Here is a 17376-nt window from a genome sequence, read left to right on the forward strand (position 1 = left end):
AACAAAAAATTTAATTATTTTTTAAATTAATTTTTTTTTTACATTATTTATAAAAAATCCCAGAATTTATCAACATTTTCTGAATTATGTCAAAGATTAATTGAGACAAATAAATCAGGAACCTAATATTTGATTGACAGGTGATTTATACATTTTTATCTACGTCGTTTACTTATTTATCGAATCTGATATATTTATTTAATTGAGAGGTTGTTTCGTCTTGTTTTAACTCTCTCCATTTCTACAGCAACAACAGAACGAGCATAATCAGCAATGAAACTTGTTAAAACAACTCTTCGTAACAAGATGGAAGTGGAGTTTTTAGGAGATTCTATGGTAATCTACATCGAACGAGATTTTGTTGAAAAAATTGATAACGATTTAATAATTAATGAGTTTTATTCTAAGAAGAATCGAAGAGCACAACTTCAGTAGTGTTTAGCTCCATGTTTTTGAAAGTATTAAATATTAAATACTCTTGTTCTATGTTTTCATGATGTCAATGTTTACATATTTTTTATTTTAAATTTTTAGTTAATTATTTATTTTATTAAATACAGTATGGGACGAAGTCAGTCTCAAGTAATTTTGAATCTTGGCTCCACCCCTATATACAGAGTATTCATAATATATAAAGTTTTAAAAGAGCTCGAACATATATATTCATTTTTTTAATCCATAAACCAATATGTCATTCCAAGCATCCCAAATAAAGTAGACTTTGACAGAAAAGGCCAAAGTCCTAGCCTTCGTGAACGATTTAGTGCACTCTTGATGGTTGACACGGATAGCCCCGACTCCAAGCCAATCTCGAATCCTACTCTAGATAAAGTGATAGGCATGTTATTTTATGTTTTGACCTATTATGACAGATGTATTGTTTGACCTATTATTTTATTATGGATATGACTTAATCCTCCATATTTTTAGAAGAGTTGTATCTTCTTTCTCATTATTTTTATCACGTAAGAACATACGATTGTTGTACTTTAGTTAGATTGAATAAAATATCGGATTAACATAATATGCTGTAAATCATGCTAGACAAATAAACCGCATTGGATAAGTCATGCGCAACAGACTTGTCTGAGAAAGTGTTGGTAGAGAGAATCGAACTCCTGAACATTGAACAAACACTCAGCTACTTCACAAATTCGGACATTTCCTCAAAGGTAGGGATGAGCCAAACCCGATATCTAACTCGCCTAGCATTGGAACCGCCCCGCCCTGTGAACCCGACGAATCCAATCCGAGCTGGACCTGTGGACCCGTTGAATTTATTTTATATATATATTTCAAATACAAAATAAAAAATTTAAAAATTAATTAATCATTAAAGTTATTATCAAATTTATATTAATAAAATTTAGTAAAAAAATATTATCACAAGTTAAAACCTATCGATTTTAATTCAATTAAAAATTAATTATCAATTCTTATTCAATTAATAATTAATTAAAAAAATGTATAATTATATTTTTTCATATTAAATATGATTTTTTATGAATTTATGTTTCTGAAGTTGTCTTCGGGAAATCCTCTGTTGTTTAATTTCTCTGGTATATCTTTTGTAATTCCTTTTATGTTTAGTAAAATTAATTTTTGGTTTACTATCCATTAAATAGTAAAATTCATTTCTGAAACAGTATCAGTTTCTTTAAATTTTTGAAAGTTACATTGATGAACAATATTATTTTGATTAATAATTAAATCTTCTGCTGAAGATTCTACTTCTTCTCGTATTTGAGAAGTTGAAGCTCTAGAAGTTTGTGGAATATCCACCATATAATCTAGAGGTGAAATAAAAGAATGACTAGATCTTGATCTAGCATAAACAGAAGAGGGTAATAATCTTCTTTGTTCATTATTAAACTGTATATGAATAGATCCTTCATTATTTTGAATAACTTGCTGTAAATCCCTATTTATTATAGGATTTCTAGGAACAGCTTGTTCAATTATCCAGTTTTCTTGAAATTCTATTTCTTCCCATTTTATAGATCTACGAGTTGTAATATTATATCTATTAAAATTAGTTTCTATAAGAATAGTTTCATTTAATTTTTTATCAATTCTTTTACACATAGGATTCAGTGTAAACAATGGTTTATAATAAATACGATAACAGATACATATAACTTCTGTACCAGGAGTATAATTATAACCATGAGTTTTAACATTTAATGTTAAAGAGTCTAAGATATTTATATCAGACAAAGATAAAGATAAATTTGGATAAACATCAAAATATACTGGACCATGAGCTAGACTAGATTGAATTATTCCCATAAGGGATTGTTTCCAATTTAAATTTCTACCATCTCTTAAAGCTGCTATAAAGCTTTCTGGTAAACCTTCTAAAGTTAAAGGTCTAAAAGCAATCTGTATTAAACCTATATGAATAAATCTGTAATTTTTCCTATAAGGCAAAATATCTTTATTATTCAATAGTCTAATAACCATTTCTTCATTATGAAGAGGTACTGATGATTCTGTAGTTTTGACTACCTGTTTTAAACCAATTTTTTCAAATGTTCCTAACTTATAGATAATTTTAGATTCTATTTTAGGAATAGTCCATTTATTTAATAAATCTAAATTTTCAGGTAAATCATATTCTTCATTTAAACTGTTTTTAACACTTTCTTTCATACTAAAAATATTCATTTGAATAAACAGTGTTAAATCATCAACCAAAACTATTTCCATGGCTCTGATACCATCTGAGGCTTGGAATACAAATTGAATCTGATACGTGGCGTTGTTTTACCAAATGTTTACTTAGTGGCTTGCGCACACATGGAGATTATTGGTTTCCAGCCTATATACCATATTCAAATAACTGAACTAATAAAAGGAGGTATTTAATTTCCAGAATAAGAATGAATATAAGGTTCATCTATGACAATTTTACTAAACATAAACAAAAGATATACCAGAGAAATTAAACAACAGAGGATTTCCCGAAGACAACTTCAGAAACATAAATTCATAAAAAACCACCCATAAACGCCTTAAACGCCATCTCTCGGCTAAGCAGGCTGAAGGGTTACAACATGAATTTATGCCTCTTAATTAACTTCGAACCTTGTGTTTACTATTTCCTGGTTCGTCTTCCAACCTTATGTTCAACCATTAACCCTTATATTACATCAAATTCCAAAATTTAAATGAAATCTTTTATCATTTCAATTTAATTCCAAGTTACAAATAAATAAAGATCATGGTTTAGTAATGAGATGATTTAATACAAATATTTTAGCCTGTCATTCAGGCTAATATATGAAATATAAATATTAAAAATTGTAAATAAAAACAGAAAATAAAAACAGTAAACTTACAGAATTGTAATCAGAAGAAGAAACTTTTATACAAAAGGTTGAAGCTTTTTATTAAGAAGGGTTGTTTACAAGAGAGGAATAGAGGGGAGCAAACTCGACCGTGTTCTTCAAAGAACACAGGCATAACCTACATATAGATGAAAGAGGCGGACATGAACCCCGGATTTCAACTAAAAATATAAACAGTAAATTGCTTTATTAAAGCAAACAGTAACATGGTTACAAAAGTCAAAAAGTAAATAGTGAGATTCCACCAACTTGTGCTTTTCCACCAGCTTTCGTGATATGTCACTTGCATATAATTTGAAATATTAAAGATGTCTTAATCATCTTTAATATTATCTTTTAATGAATTTTTTAGATTTTCAAAAATATCATTGATCTGAGAAAATTGAGGAATATCATCCTCTGGATCTTGAGCATCTTGCATATGCATTAGATGAATAAACTGATTTTCACTTGATTCGGATGCCATAGACTTGTCAGATTTTGAATCTGAACATCCAATATTCTTGTAGAGATCTTTCTTCATCTCTTCAATGTAGATTTCTACCATTTTCTCTTTAGAGTAAATTTCTGAATATTTTTGATTCAAGATTTTAAATGGACTCATTGCATCTTTTTCTTTTTCTTGTTGATGCTGTAAATCTTTCTGGTATGCAGAAATTTTTTCTTCCATTTGATGAAGAGTTTTTGAGCCATAAAGCTGTCCAGTTGCTGGATCTTCTCTTAAAAGTTTATCCCAAAATTTAGTAGAGCTAACTCTCCATAGGCAAGGGATACCTGCATCAGTATAACCAAATTATGGTTGCCATCGCCAGATCCATGGGATTCCAAATTCCATGAAGAATATACATAGAGTCTTTCCATCAATCCAATGTTCAGAAAAGGATTTTTTAATGCTTGGTTACACATTTAACCAAGTATTCATTGGTTTTATAAAAACCTCAGGCAAAATTTTTGCTGATGGACCAAAATTCTTCCACCATATGAAGAACCAATTTGGAACATGATAATGAAAAACATTTTCACAAATTTTCAGAAACCATGTATGTTTCTTTTTCTCATTTTCATAAAATAGAGTTTTATTAAAACTCTCTACATAATCCCAAAAATTAAATTTGAAACTCATTTTATGAGTATCAGAATAAAATTCTTTTTCAATCAATGGAGATATACCCCATTCTTCAATAGAAATTATCTTTTTGATAATGAACTTGGAGAAGTTATAACTTCCTTTTTGCTGAGTATTACTGAAAAAGTGAGTTATATCAACACTTTTTGTAGATAACAGAAGATTTTCATAAAATCCTCTTTGTTTATAAGAACCAAATACATATGATGTATTTGTTAAATATCTCTCCATGATAGTCCACGGAGTCTTCTCCCATTGGATATCCTTTTCTTCTATAAGAAGAATTAATTCACGATGTTTGGTCTCTGTATATAGAGCCGAATCATTATCATCTTCTTTCATGATATTAGCATATGATGCTGAAGATTGAGAATCTGTATTAGATTTCTGCTTTTGTTTCAAAAATTCTTGAAACTCATTGTATAATTCATTATTCTGCTCAGTATTACTGGCTGATGAACTAGATAAGTTCTGGGCTATTAGCCTCTGCTTGCCATGTTGTGCTATTATATTAGGGGGTTTTCCCCTACCACCTCGCCCTCTATAAGAGGACTCTCCTCTACCTCGAGAATACATATCTGTAAAGAAAGACATTAAGATAAAATATTCACGAGTTAAGAAATCAGGTAGGTGATTATCTTCACCTTTCTTATAAATGATTTCAAAATCAAAAGGAGCTAAATGAGTCTGCCATCTTGCAAACATTTGCTTAGACACATCATGTTTAAAATCTTTGTTAAACATAAATATTGCAGATTTACAATCTGTTTTTATAAAAACTTTTGATTATATAAATCATCTTGAAATTTTAAAATACATCTAACAATAGCTAAGATTTCTTTTGCTACTGTAGAATAGTTCTTTTGGGCATTATTCCATTTTCCAGAATAAAAACGAATCAGATATTCCTGTTTAGTTTGGGGATCTTTTTGTTTCAAAATTCCTCCAAAACCTATATCAGAAGCATTTGTTTCAACAATTTTATCCCATTGGATATTTGCTAACATAAGACAAGGAAGATTTTTAACTTTTTCTTTTATAATCTGAACAGCTTTAGTATGCTTATCTGTCCAGGGCAAAGGATTTTTCTTAAATTTATCATATAAGATAGCAGAATCTTTAGTAAGATTTTGAATATAAGGAGAAATATAATTTAAACTTCCTAAAAATCTTTGTAACTGGTTTTATCAATTATAATATCAGGGAATTTAGAACCAAATTCTATACTTCTTTGAATAGGAATAATTTTCCCTTTTTCAATCATATGACCTAAAAATCTAATATTAGTTTGAAATAAAATCATTTTAGATTTTGAAATAACAAGACCATTTTGTATAACAATATGTTTAAACATTTCTAAATGTTTAAAATGAGATTCAATATCATTAGAAAATATCAAAATATCATCAATATAAACAATTATAAAATTGCTATACTGGTAAAAAATATCATTCATAATTTGTTGAAATTCTGAAGGGGCATTTTTAAGTCCAAATGGCATTACTGTCCATTCATAATGTCCTATAGGAACATTAAAAGCAGTTTTATATCTATCAGATTCTTGTATTTGAATCTGCCAAAATCCTGATTTTAAATCAAATTTTGAAAATATGATTGCATTGACTAATCTATCTAATAAATCTTTTTTATTAAGAATAGGATGCCTACTCCATTTTAAAACCTTATTTAAGGGCTTATAGTTTATTACTAATCTAGGTACACCTCTTTCTTGCTCAGAATGTTTATTAACATAGAAAGCAGTACATGACCAAGGAGATTGAGAAGGTGTTATTAAACCTTTTTCTAATAAAGAATGAATTTCTTTTTCACATAATTCTAAATATTCAGAATTCATTTGACAAGGACGAGCCTTGGTAGGAATATTTATTTCCTTAAAATCTTCTTCATATGGAAGAGAGATTATATGTTTCTTTCTATTCCAAAAAGCATTTGGAAGATCATTACATATTTTTAATGAAAATTTATTATAAATAAATTTAATCTTATCCTGTAATTTAGGATTTTTTAATGTATCATCTATAGTTAGAATTTTAACTTCTTCTTTTAAAAAATTAATTTGAAAAGTTTTTCTATCAATCTTTTCTTGTAATTCATTAAGAATTCTATGAACATGTTTAATTATAAACTGAAAAGAAATAAGATTACCTTGATAAGTTCCTATTATACATGTTTCATCAACATGCTTTAAAGGATATATTTGATAAATAAAAGGTAAACCAAGTATTAATTGGCTAGAAATATCTTTTGCTAATAAAAAACTGGTTTGAATACAGTTTTTATCTTTACAAATATAAGCTTTAGGTAATTTATAATTTATTTCTAAAGGTTCTCCTCCTGCATGAGAGAGTGAATGAGTAGTTTTATGAAAATATTTTGTAGGAATTAATCCTTCCTGTATCACATTCAAATCTGCACCACTATCTATCATAGCAATTAAATTCGTTTTATAAGAATTATCAATTAACAAGGTAATATTTGTATACCATTTTTGAGATATGATCATACTCAAAACAGATAAATGATTATCATTATTAAATGAAATATTTTGATTATTATCAATAATGTCAGATTCTTCTTTGGTATTTTCAATAACAGATATACGATAACTTAAATGAGTATTATTCTGATGCAAAATTTTTATTTGTTCTTTAAGATTATTAATCTCTTTTACCAAATCTTGTATAGTAACAGGATTCTGTTTACTATATTTTTGTTGTAAAAGATTTTTTACTTCTTGCATAGAATAAGCTTGTTCTTGTTTAACAATTATATTATTGCCACTACTTGTTGAAGCAGTGTTTTTCATTTGATCTATTATAATAGATTTTAATATTGGATCTTTAATCATTTTAAGGAATTCTAAAAGATTATTATTAGTTAAAACATTAATATTTAAATCTTTAAATTGAGACATAAGTTTATAAAACTCATCATTTTTATTATCAGTATCACTTAAATTATTGATACAAGATTCTCCTTGTATACAATTATCACATTCTTCTTGATCTGAAGAACTGGAATCATTATCTAAAATTTCTTCTGAATTATAAGATTCTAAACTATTATCAGATTCACTATCTGAATTCTGATTAGAATCCATTCTTATTTTATTGATTTTATCTTTAAGATTTTCATCTATGTCTAAATTATTAATTTTGTTTTTAGCCCAACATTGATTAGCATAATGTCCTGGCTTTTTACATTTTCTACAAATAATTTTTTTATTTTTAGCCTTATAATTTTCAGCTTTCCGTAATTCACGGCTTTCTTTTCTTTTCTTCTTTCTATCTTTTTGTCTATCAGACAAATGTCTTTTCTTCCTATAAGGTTTTTCGTCTTTATCTATTATTTTCTTTTTACCTTTATTAGGTAAGTCCATACCAAATTGATCACAAAATTTACCTAGTTGTTTTCTCTCAAGTAAATTTTGTCTTTTAATTTGATTATTTAATTTTAATTCATTACAGAGAGCTAAACCCTCTTGGATACAAATACTTATTAATTTGCCATAAGTATAACTGTCATAAGAAATATTTATATCATCCTTTCTTAATACTTTTCTAATTCTTTCTGCAAAGAGAAAAGGTAAACCATCTATAAATTTGGCTTTCCAAAGACTATTATTACATTTTGGTATCTCATAAATTCGAGATAAAAAAGTATCTTTATACCATCTAAAGTCAGTAAGTGTTTTACATTTTAGATTACTTAATAAAGTACGAATTTGTTCACTATTATCAGTGAATCTACCAGTAAAATGTTCAATCATTATTGTTATTAATGAATAAACAACCTTCTCTACTTAGATATTTTCAATTCAATTTTTATATTTATTCATATATATGTCAGGGTAGGTTCCGTGTTAGGCCTTCAGACCTATTTAGACAGGTATAAACCCATCCCCTTGGGCGGGTTTTTGCAGAACCGGATTTCAATCCTATCCATTATCATCCCTGATTGAGGGCTTGTATTTCTTTCTCGTTAACACCCTAAAAGGCCACAGGTAGTTCACTTTGCTGTTTGAAAAAAAACAAAACTTGGTGACAGTCTAATATATAACACAAAAACTCCTATGAGACAGTTTCACGGATCAATTTTATTAAACGAATATTCTATATGTATCACCCACAAAAAAATATTACTTTTTATGTCAAATGTATTATTTTTTATTGTAAATATGGATATGATTGATTCGTCTCACGAATAAAGATCCGTGAGACGTCTTATGAAAGATTTACTCAATAGATAAATGGTTTCATTTGAAGTCGTGCTTAGCTAGTATAATATATCCACGTAGGAAAGTAAGTCTAGTTTTAGACACTAACTATTTTGGTGTGAATGATATAAGACTTCGTATAATTGTTTCATCCCTTATTTGATTCGAGTTCAACAATAATTGGAATTAAATCTATACATCATAAATAATTCATTACCATATCCCAGGAGCCAACGATCAAATAATGTTCTTCAACCTTTTTAGCATAGGAGAATAATGGATCCACAGAGAACACTTGAGAGGAAGTAGAGACGGATCTCGTGAGGAGAATCTATGTATCTAAGTTTCACTTGGCAGACGCCTTTTATTGTTCATCAACATACATGTAAAATTTAAATATTTATACATGCTCTACGGCTATGTCAGACTATTCAGCTCCTTTTTTCCGGGGTAAAAGTAAATAACATCATGTGGGTCGAAAGAATCACCTACGAAAGTGAATATTAACAACTGCTGGCTGCAAAATTAGGCTCTGTTGGACAGAGATCGCTAGAGGTAATGTTGGATGGAATAGAAACGAAGATATCTTCTTTGCTCGGGCATCAGCACTGCCAGATTCAGGTCCTTTGAAAAATAAGGATTGTGTTAATTCAAAGGTCAGACAAGAAAATAACACTAGATACAAGGGTCTGCACATATATTCGACGAAGCACGTACGAGGTTTAAAGTAAGTACCTGGTTTGATCTTGAATTTAAGAATATTTGGTTGCTTCCGTGATATAAATTTGATGGGGTGGTCGGTAGACTGTCTGTGTCGGTCGGCCGCTGAAATTAGCTGCAGTAGTTATAGCATGTAGTTAAGGAGATATTCCAATCCAATGCATAACTTCATTCTACACGAAACCATTTTACACGTCGAAATAAACCCTGGTTCTATCCAACCATAAGAAATCATTTCATCTCTGATGTGCCAACAATATATTTTCACCTTGTTTTCATCTCTCAACATAATTATTGCTTTTAACTCAACTTTTCATATTAAAATACTTCTATATCTCCATCTGTGCTCAACCATCTGAAGGCTGAGTATTTTTGTTTTCTAGTAAAACACAAAGCCCAAGCAAAAATATTGCCACTTCAATGGCTTATGTCCACAATTTTTGAACAATTTAACTCCGTGTCTTACGAGTAAAATATCTTCAAGATAGTAAATACCACAGCCTAAATTTGAAGTTTCCACATAAATTTAGAATGTAACAATAGAACAAGGACTATCAAATCAAACCTTTTCGTCATATCGAAAGAGCGAGTGATCAAAATAGGGTGAAGGACTCTGTGACTGACAACTAATAGGCAAAGTGGCTAACATCTTCTTCACAAACTGCAACATAAAAAAAATGACAATATGATTGTGCAAGAATTATTAGAACGAAAGTTGATACAGATGAAACAGATAACTCTAAATTTGAGTTTTCCTAGTTCAAATACCCCCAAAAAGTAAATACCTGAGGCAAGCTGTTAGCTTTATCCTTGTTACATCTTAGTTGCTCCAGGGCATGTATATTGTTGGAATGAGTAGATATAAACTTCACAAGGAATGAGTTCTTCGACGAGGAATAGAAGTGGTCAGAGAACAGCTCAAACAACGAATAAAGATCATCCGCCGAGTTCTACATAATAATCCACCGTATCAGAGCCGATACTGATCATATTTTAGTGAACTAATATAGTTTATAGGTGAAATAGAATTTCAACATTTGAAACCTGATAAAATGCAACAATTTCAGTTGTCTCCATATTATATACAGCAAAAAATGCAGGATGGTTTTCCGCATTTCGTGCCACCTGTAGCATGGATCAAACCAGTTAGCAGATCAACACGGATTCGTTTTCATGAAACATTTTAACTATTTAGAAACACTAAATAAATGGCAATTGACATGCATAGACATATGATGCTCAAGATGTCTAATAAGCTCAAGCTGGACCACAAAGCACTAAAAAATTCTAAGCATTGGTAATAGAGCCGATAATGATGGCTGAGCCAATAAAACTACCGAATAAGTTGAAATTAGCATTCTATTGCTCTACCTTTCATTATTCTCGGAATGTGAGATTTGTTTTTGATGCCTTTAGGGTTTTTTGATTTGAAATTTAAAAGTTAACTATTATTATAAAAAATGACTTTTTTTAGAATAAAAAATGACTTTTTTTAGAATAAAAAAAGCGACTTAAATTTTATTTAAAAATTCTGCGCCCTTTCACGCTTAATGCGGTCAACCTAAAGTTGACCGTTTTTTCTCTCTTTTGCACAATCGAAACGTTTTACTCATGCTTCGCGCTTAATTGACACTTTTTCCCACTTTTTATAACACCGAGCAAACCAAAGTGTGCAAACTGAGCTAACATTATGGGGAAAATCATTGTTCTAAAACTCGGGCTAGACGGCCGCTTGACCGCACCGAAAAGGTTTTAAGCAGTCAGCCTATGCGGCAAAGGCGCCTAGGCGGGTCTAGACGGTTCAAGGTGCCTAGACGTTAAAGTGTTTTTGGAAAAAAAATTTTGGGCTTTTAATTTTTGAAAGTCGAATGAAACTAGAACATGACATAAGAAAGAATTATAGGCTCGTGCATTTAATTTTTTGGGATTGAAAACCCAATTAAAATCACGATTTGTTGGCTTACGCTTGCCCTAACAGGCCACTCTCATCTTATTTGTCTGTTTACTTCAGCACACATAAGAAAATCGAACCAGACCCTAAAGATAATTTTTGTCTTTATTTTGATTTTTTTTGCATTGCCTATTATTCTGATTGCCTTAAGCACGAGGAATGAACCAGATGTCAATTGGATTTTAACAAAGTTTGGTGGCCTAGGCTCTAGCCTCTAGGCGCTAGTCTGACGCTCAGCGAATTTTAGAACCATGGGGAAAATTATAAGCATTATTTGAAGCTATAGTAGCATAAATCAAGTGGAGGTTATCTGCATCTTCCCCATATGTTCAGCAGCAATTTAGATTCTTGGACAGACCAAAAGGTACCAATCCCCAACTAACACGAAGATAAATGCCATTAAATTGAATCAATTAATTGATAAAAAAACAACTCACCCCACCATCCACGCTACCAAATTTGATCAACAGATGATGGTGGTCTAGGAATTGCACCTGTCCAATAAAATTTATTGGATATTAAAAAATTCAGTAAAGTAGGAAAATAAACACGAAAGAAAATCATTTAGATACAACAATAAACAAACAAAATATTATGTCCCTAGGGTGCATAAGTTTCTGTAACGTTGATTCTATACCTTCCAGATAATCAAATCAACGTAATCTGGGAAATGGAAATAAAATTTCTTCTTCAGGCATTGCATTCTCTGATACAAAAAAAAAAAAGAAAAAAGAAAAACTATTAAGAAAAAGACTTGATGCATTATGTTTAAATTAAGGCAACTTGATTGACTGAGATGTATAGGTTATCTCCTTATACTAGGAAAGCTATAAAATAAATAGGGCTTCAAAAGATCTAACACCCAGAGCCAACAACCCACAATAGATACAATTTTATCACTAACATGGTATAATTACTCTCTAACTACTGTCCCTCAAGTTGGAAATATAAAGTCGTTATTTCAGTCAATAGAGTCTTCAGCCACATCAATTTACAAGCTGGATGATACACAGCTCTATTACTAGACTTCTGCATTAATATCGAAACCACATTTCAATTCTACTACACTCATCAGGTTTCCACCCACATACATATAATAACTGATGTAGATTTTCTACGAACTCCGTCACCAGCATATCCAGAGTTTGGATAGGCTTCGACATTCAAATGTCCATTGTTCCTATACACCAAGCCTTTTTTAGGAGATGTTTCAATGAATGTAAGCAATTATTCTCAACGCAGCCTTCCAATTTACAAGCTTAGGTTTCTACACAATTGACTTACAAGTTCCACATCAAATGCTATACCAGGTCTTGTAACAGTTAAAGATAAAAGGCCGACTGGTTGACAATACTGTGATGAGTTCTCAAAACATTTGAGATCCACAGGAATGCTTTCAAGTTTACACCAAAGTGCTCCAGTCTCTCGTAAAAGTTCAAGTGCATATTTCCTTCAAGACCGATTAATATCTTATTTAACAATCCCTATCCCAAGAAAGTATCTAGGTCATCCCATATCTTTTGTCACAAAAGAATTTCTTAGATAGTTTTTAACGTCTATGCCGGCAATGTCACTACTTACCAATGGAATATCAACATAAAAACTAGTACAATCCATGACGAACAAAAATAGAACGATCTGATTGGCAATGACGAAACCCACCAAACATCATCACCTGCTGAATTTTGTCATACCAAGTACGTGGACTTTGTTTCAAGCCATACATAGCTTGATTAAGTTTTCACACCATTTTTACACCCTTAGCAACATATTCTGTTGTTCCATAAACAATCTTCAGCAAAGTCACCATACATGAAGGAAATATTGAATTCTAGTTGAAAAACGGGTCACTCCCAAATCACAACAATAGAAAGAATTATTTGAATTGAATATGAGCAAAAGTAGAGAATGTCTTGAAAAAATCTACATCATATGTCTGTGAGATTCTGTGGCTAAGGAGAGTTCTAGAGGAACTCAAAAGACCAGCGAGTTGTCCTATGAAGCTATAATGTGGTAACAAAGCAGCTATCAATATTGATCATAATTCAGTTTTACACGATGGAAGAAAGCGTGTTGAAATGGACAAACACTTTATAAAGGAGAAACTTGAAGAATGAACGATTCACACTCAATTCGTTCCAATTACTAAAGGTCCACGTCAAACCCAACGCCTCCCCGAGGTGGCGTTTCTTTTAAAAAATATACTTGGATTGTATGCCTTAGGCCATCAAGGAAAGTACCCAAAACATAAACGAGCTTCATTTCCTTGCTATTACCATAATCTTTCATCTGAAATCAATTTGGAAAAAACAAAAAAAAAACATGTGGGATCACCTGTTCACCAAGCAGTGGAGTTTATCGATGTCATCATGAAGGCTTTCCAACTTTTTATGACTAAACACAATTAAAGAAAGATGCAGCAAAGTAAAAAATAGATGCATGAACGACCAAGGAAATAAAAATAACGAGGAAAGCAATTTATATTGATAGTGAGGCAAAAGAAAACAACAGAAACTCCAGGATCCTCAATAAAGATACAACTTACAAGTGTAGGGTCATCTTCTTCATTCCATATCCCTTGGACAATAAATGAAAGCAAGCGCTGCTTTAAACCACTCAAGAAAGAAACCTCTTGAATTTGGACCTGTTGCAAACCATTTCCGTGGGTGTCATCCTGATTTGCTCCATTTACACTTGATTTTGTCATATACTGATGAATAAAATTTTCTGTCAGGCTACCATTTTAAACAAATGATCAACAAGAAATCATAATAACATAAATAACTAGCTTAAAAAGAAAACATATCAAGTTCTTCCATCCTTTCGATGCTAAGTCTCATCTCCATAATCATATGCCGAACAAAAATCCCACCGCTTAATGAAGAAGTCGGTTGCAAAGTACTTTCTGGTAATCTAATGCCTGTGCTAGTTGTTCTAAGCATTTATAAATAAGATTTACCAATCTAAATTGGCCTCTACCTTCCACAAGTAAATTTCTTTAAGCAAACTAAAAAGGATAAAAAAATATTGAGATTCGTTTTCCAAACTTCCATAATAGAAAGCGCTGTCTTAAATCAATATATCCTCCAACTATATAATATTACACAATTGTGTGCGACAAGGATCTGTTAAGCCACATTTATAACGAATGAGTTTGGTATTTTTAGGTTTTCAATGATGCGATAAGCAAAATAAAAAAAGAAATACAAAACACCCATACAACTTTAATGATTGTTTCAACAGCCTTAAGCAATACCACTTGCCTGGGCACTGGAATTAAGAAAAAGCTCATCATCTTCACGACAAAATTCCCCAATTTCCCGCACATCGACAAAGATGCCAGTGTCTCTAATCTGGATAATGTGTATTCTCTGATAACGGAGGGACAGCACAGCTAATAAATCATCATACAAGAAAACACCCATGCTATGTGCTAAATTGATATAATCATTGTGGAAAATCCTCTCATCAAGTATTACTCCATCTTCCAATCTATTTGAATCCGTTCAAACCAAAAAAATCAAAGTTTAGTCATATAAATGTCACAGTACTTGGAACTCGACAAATATACTACAAACCTCACAAGATGAAAGGTTATCTTTTCAATGGATGGGACACCTTGAACTGCACCCCCAACAGCAGGTGCGTCGTGGATTTGAGCAGAGGAAGTCGCAAAAATTCCAAACTGATTTCTCTCCGTGTAAAGAAAGAAATCTTTGCAAATGAGCTCACCAGCGGATGCAAGAGTGACACTGTATAATCGAGTGAAGAAGCTCTCAAATTTGCTGGCTTTATAAGGAAGATCTTGAGCATCACAATAGTGGTCTTTGCAAGAAAATGAGAGCCATGTTGTTCTGTAAACAATGAGATCCTGATGATTCCGGCTGAAAGTTATGAGGTATTGTCCATCATCACTAAATTTACGAAATAGAAGATCTGGGCACTCAATGTCGTAAATAGTATGACTTGGAACTATGTTTTCGTAAAATCGTCTGGCGCAATGGACCTGGAACCAATAAATGGTTTAGAGTTCATGATGTAGCTAGGTTATTGGAATATAATAGAGATCAAGTAAAATCTCGAATAATAAGAAGAGAATATTGAGTTTGTGTCTTTATAAAGTTCATGATCATGACGGTTTTGTCCTTTGCACAAACAAAGAGAACCTGATTAATCCAGCTGAAGGATATAAGGTACTATACCTTGTCACTGAACTTAAAAAAACTACAAGGTTCTAGAATTTAATGTTTAAGGGTATGCTTAAGAAATTGTTCTCGTAAATCATCCAACAGCAGGACCTGAGGAAAACAAATAGCTATGAAAATCTAAGCGACAGTCTTTGCTATCAAGCAGTGATAGAAATCCAGAAATTTCACATTACTATCTGCATAATACTTGAACCAGTTCAAAAAGTGCAATCTTTCCCTGAAATGGGACTAGACTGTTCAAATTCTTCAAGCAATCACAAAGCATTGAAAGTTTGAGTGCACTTTTGCCTAACTTCTTGGATATGCCGATCTTGTTGATCTTCATATTCTCTGATAAATTAGAGCTCAAGATGCTTGATTATTAAATGCATAAAAGTGATCAAACCTCCAAATCCACGCTCTCCATTGAGGAATCAATAAGGCATGCTAACTCAGCCACGACTAAATTAATTCACATTTTACACTGTCCACTCAGTTATCCCAGGTCAAGCAACGATGAATACACAAGTCAAAAAGTATAATCCTACTACTACCCAAGTCCAATTCACCACTTCAATGCTACAGAGAACCAAATGGATCATTTGCAACAAAAATTACTCTAATCTTGGCCAAACTCCAGACCCAATTCACATAATTTTTTCACAGAAAAATCATCAAAAACTCATAGGATCCACAACAAACCGATAAAAATGAGTACGAACAGAAAACATAGAAACCCATAAAGAAAAGAAAGTACACTGGTGCCAGGAGCAGGGGTAAAAATCTGGCGCTCGAAAACTCGGGCCGCAACATTGTTGCTTCTAAACATTAATTTTCACGCAAAGATCCTCTTTTTCCCTTCTCTTTTCAAAACTTATCCACTCATTCTTCCCCAAGCCATGTAGAAAAGCTTAGGCTCGAAATCCCACCAGTAGACTTTGGTCGGCTTCCGCGTGCATATATTTGTTGATTTTCTGAGGAATTTGACTGGTGAAACAGAGGAAGGAAACAGCTGAAGGTGTGAAGGGATGGGCGTGGTTTGTACGTGTGAAATAGTGGGTGAGAGAGAAACAGTGTAATTTTTGGTTGCAGTGTATTTAGTCCACAGATATATGTTTTGAGGGAAATTAACAACGTTGTATCCATCTACGCTGCACAAATTTTGAGGCCGTCTACTGCCCGCCTATCATGTTTGTTACACAATCCAAAATATCTTTGCCAAGATGAGAATTATATGAGTTAGAGATTGCAAAAGTTAGGATTTTGCTTCAAATCATAATTTTAAACAATTGTGTTTTTTTGGCGATAGAACTTACTAAAATCGTAACTTTAATAATAAATTCATTTTATTTCTCTTAATCACTCTCACTACTTTCTCCGATCACATTTATGTTGAAATAAAAAAAAATATAATTATTGATAGATTATAAGCTCAATTTAATCATTTAACTCACTTCATTTACAAAAGTCCAAGTTCGCTGAGCATTCATACAAAATCTACAAGTAAAGGATCAATGTCACTATCCAACATGCACTCTCATATTTCTTATTTGAGCTCTTCAAGTTTCAGACAATAATATTGTAAGGTCCAAAATTTAGACAACGTAATCCAACCGCATGCGAATCTAGGAAATTTGAAAATGAGTAAGTAATTGATTTTAATTGCTAATTAATTATGTGACATACTTGTGCATATGCTAAATGAGATTTTTATTGTCATCATGCATAAAATTGTATTTTTAGGAATATTCAAGTGACGATCGAGGAACGGGAACCGAGGGCTGAAAAAAAAATGTAAAATATTT

The 17376-nt window shown here is 31.5% G+C and overlaps 1 protein-coding gene across 2 annotated transcripts; it reads right to left on the reverse strand.

The window, feature by feature from the left end:
* Positions 1–9174: 9174 nt before the first annotated feature.
* LOC140962844 (light-mediated development protein DET1) lies at positions 9175–16749 on the reverse strand. 2 transcript variants are annotated; one of them, XM_073421878.1, is made up of 11 exons: positions 16329–16748; positions 14963–15390; positions 14648–14876; positions 13930–14094; positions 12022–12090; positions 11822–11878; positions 10478–10558; positions 10219–10383; positions 9999–10094; positions 9449–9548; positions 9175–9337 (listed from the first exon to the last, which is right to left on the reverse strand). In XM_073421878.1, the coding sequence occupies exons 1-11, from the start codon at positions 16398–16400 to the stop codon at positions 9198–9200; spliced, it is 1602 nt and encodes a 533-aa protein (XP_073277979.1). In that variant the 5' UTR covers positions 16401–16748; the 3' UTR covers positions 9175–9197. The 2 variants fall into 2 exon arrangements, with proteins under 2 accessions (XP_073277979.1, XP_073277980.1); XM_073421879.1 differs by lacking the exon at positions 12022–12090 and having other exon boundaries at positions 16329–16749.
* Positions 16750–17376: the final 627 nt, after the last annotated feature.

Source organism: Primulina huaijiensis, chromosome 17, assembly GCF_012295235.1.
Source record: "Primulina huaijiensis isolate GDHJ02 chromosome 17, ASM1229523v2, whole genome shotgun sequence".
NCBI lineage: Eukaryota > Viridiplantae > Streptophyta > Magnoliopsida > Lamiales > Gesneriaceae > Primulina > Primulina huaijiensis.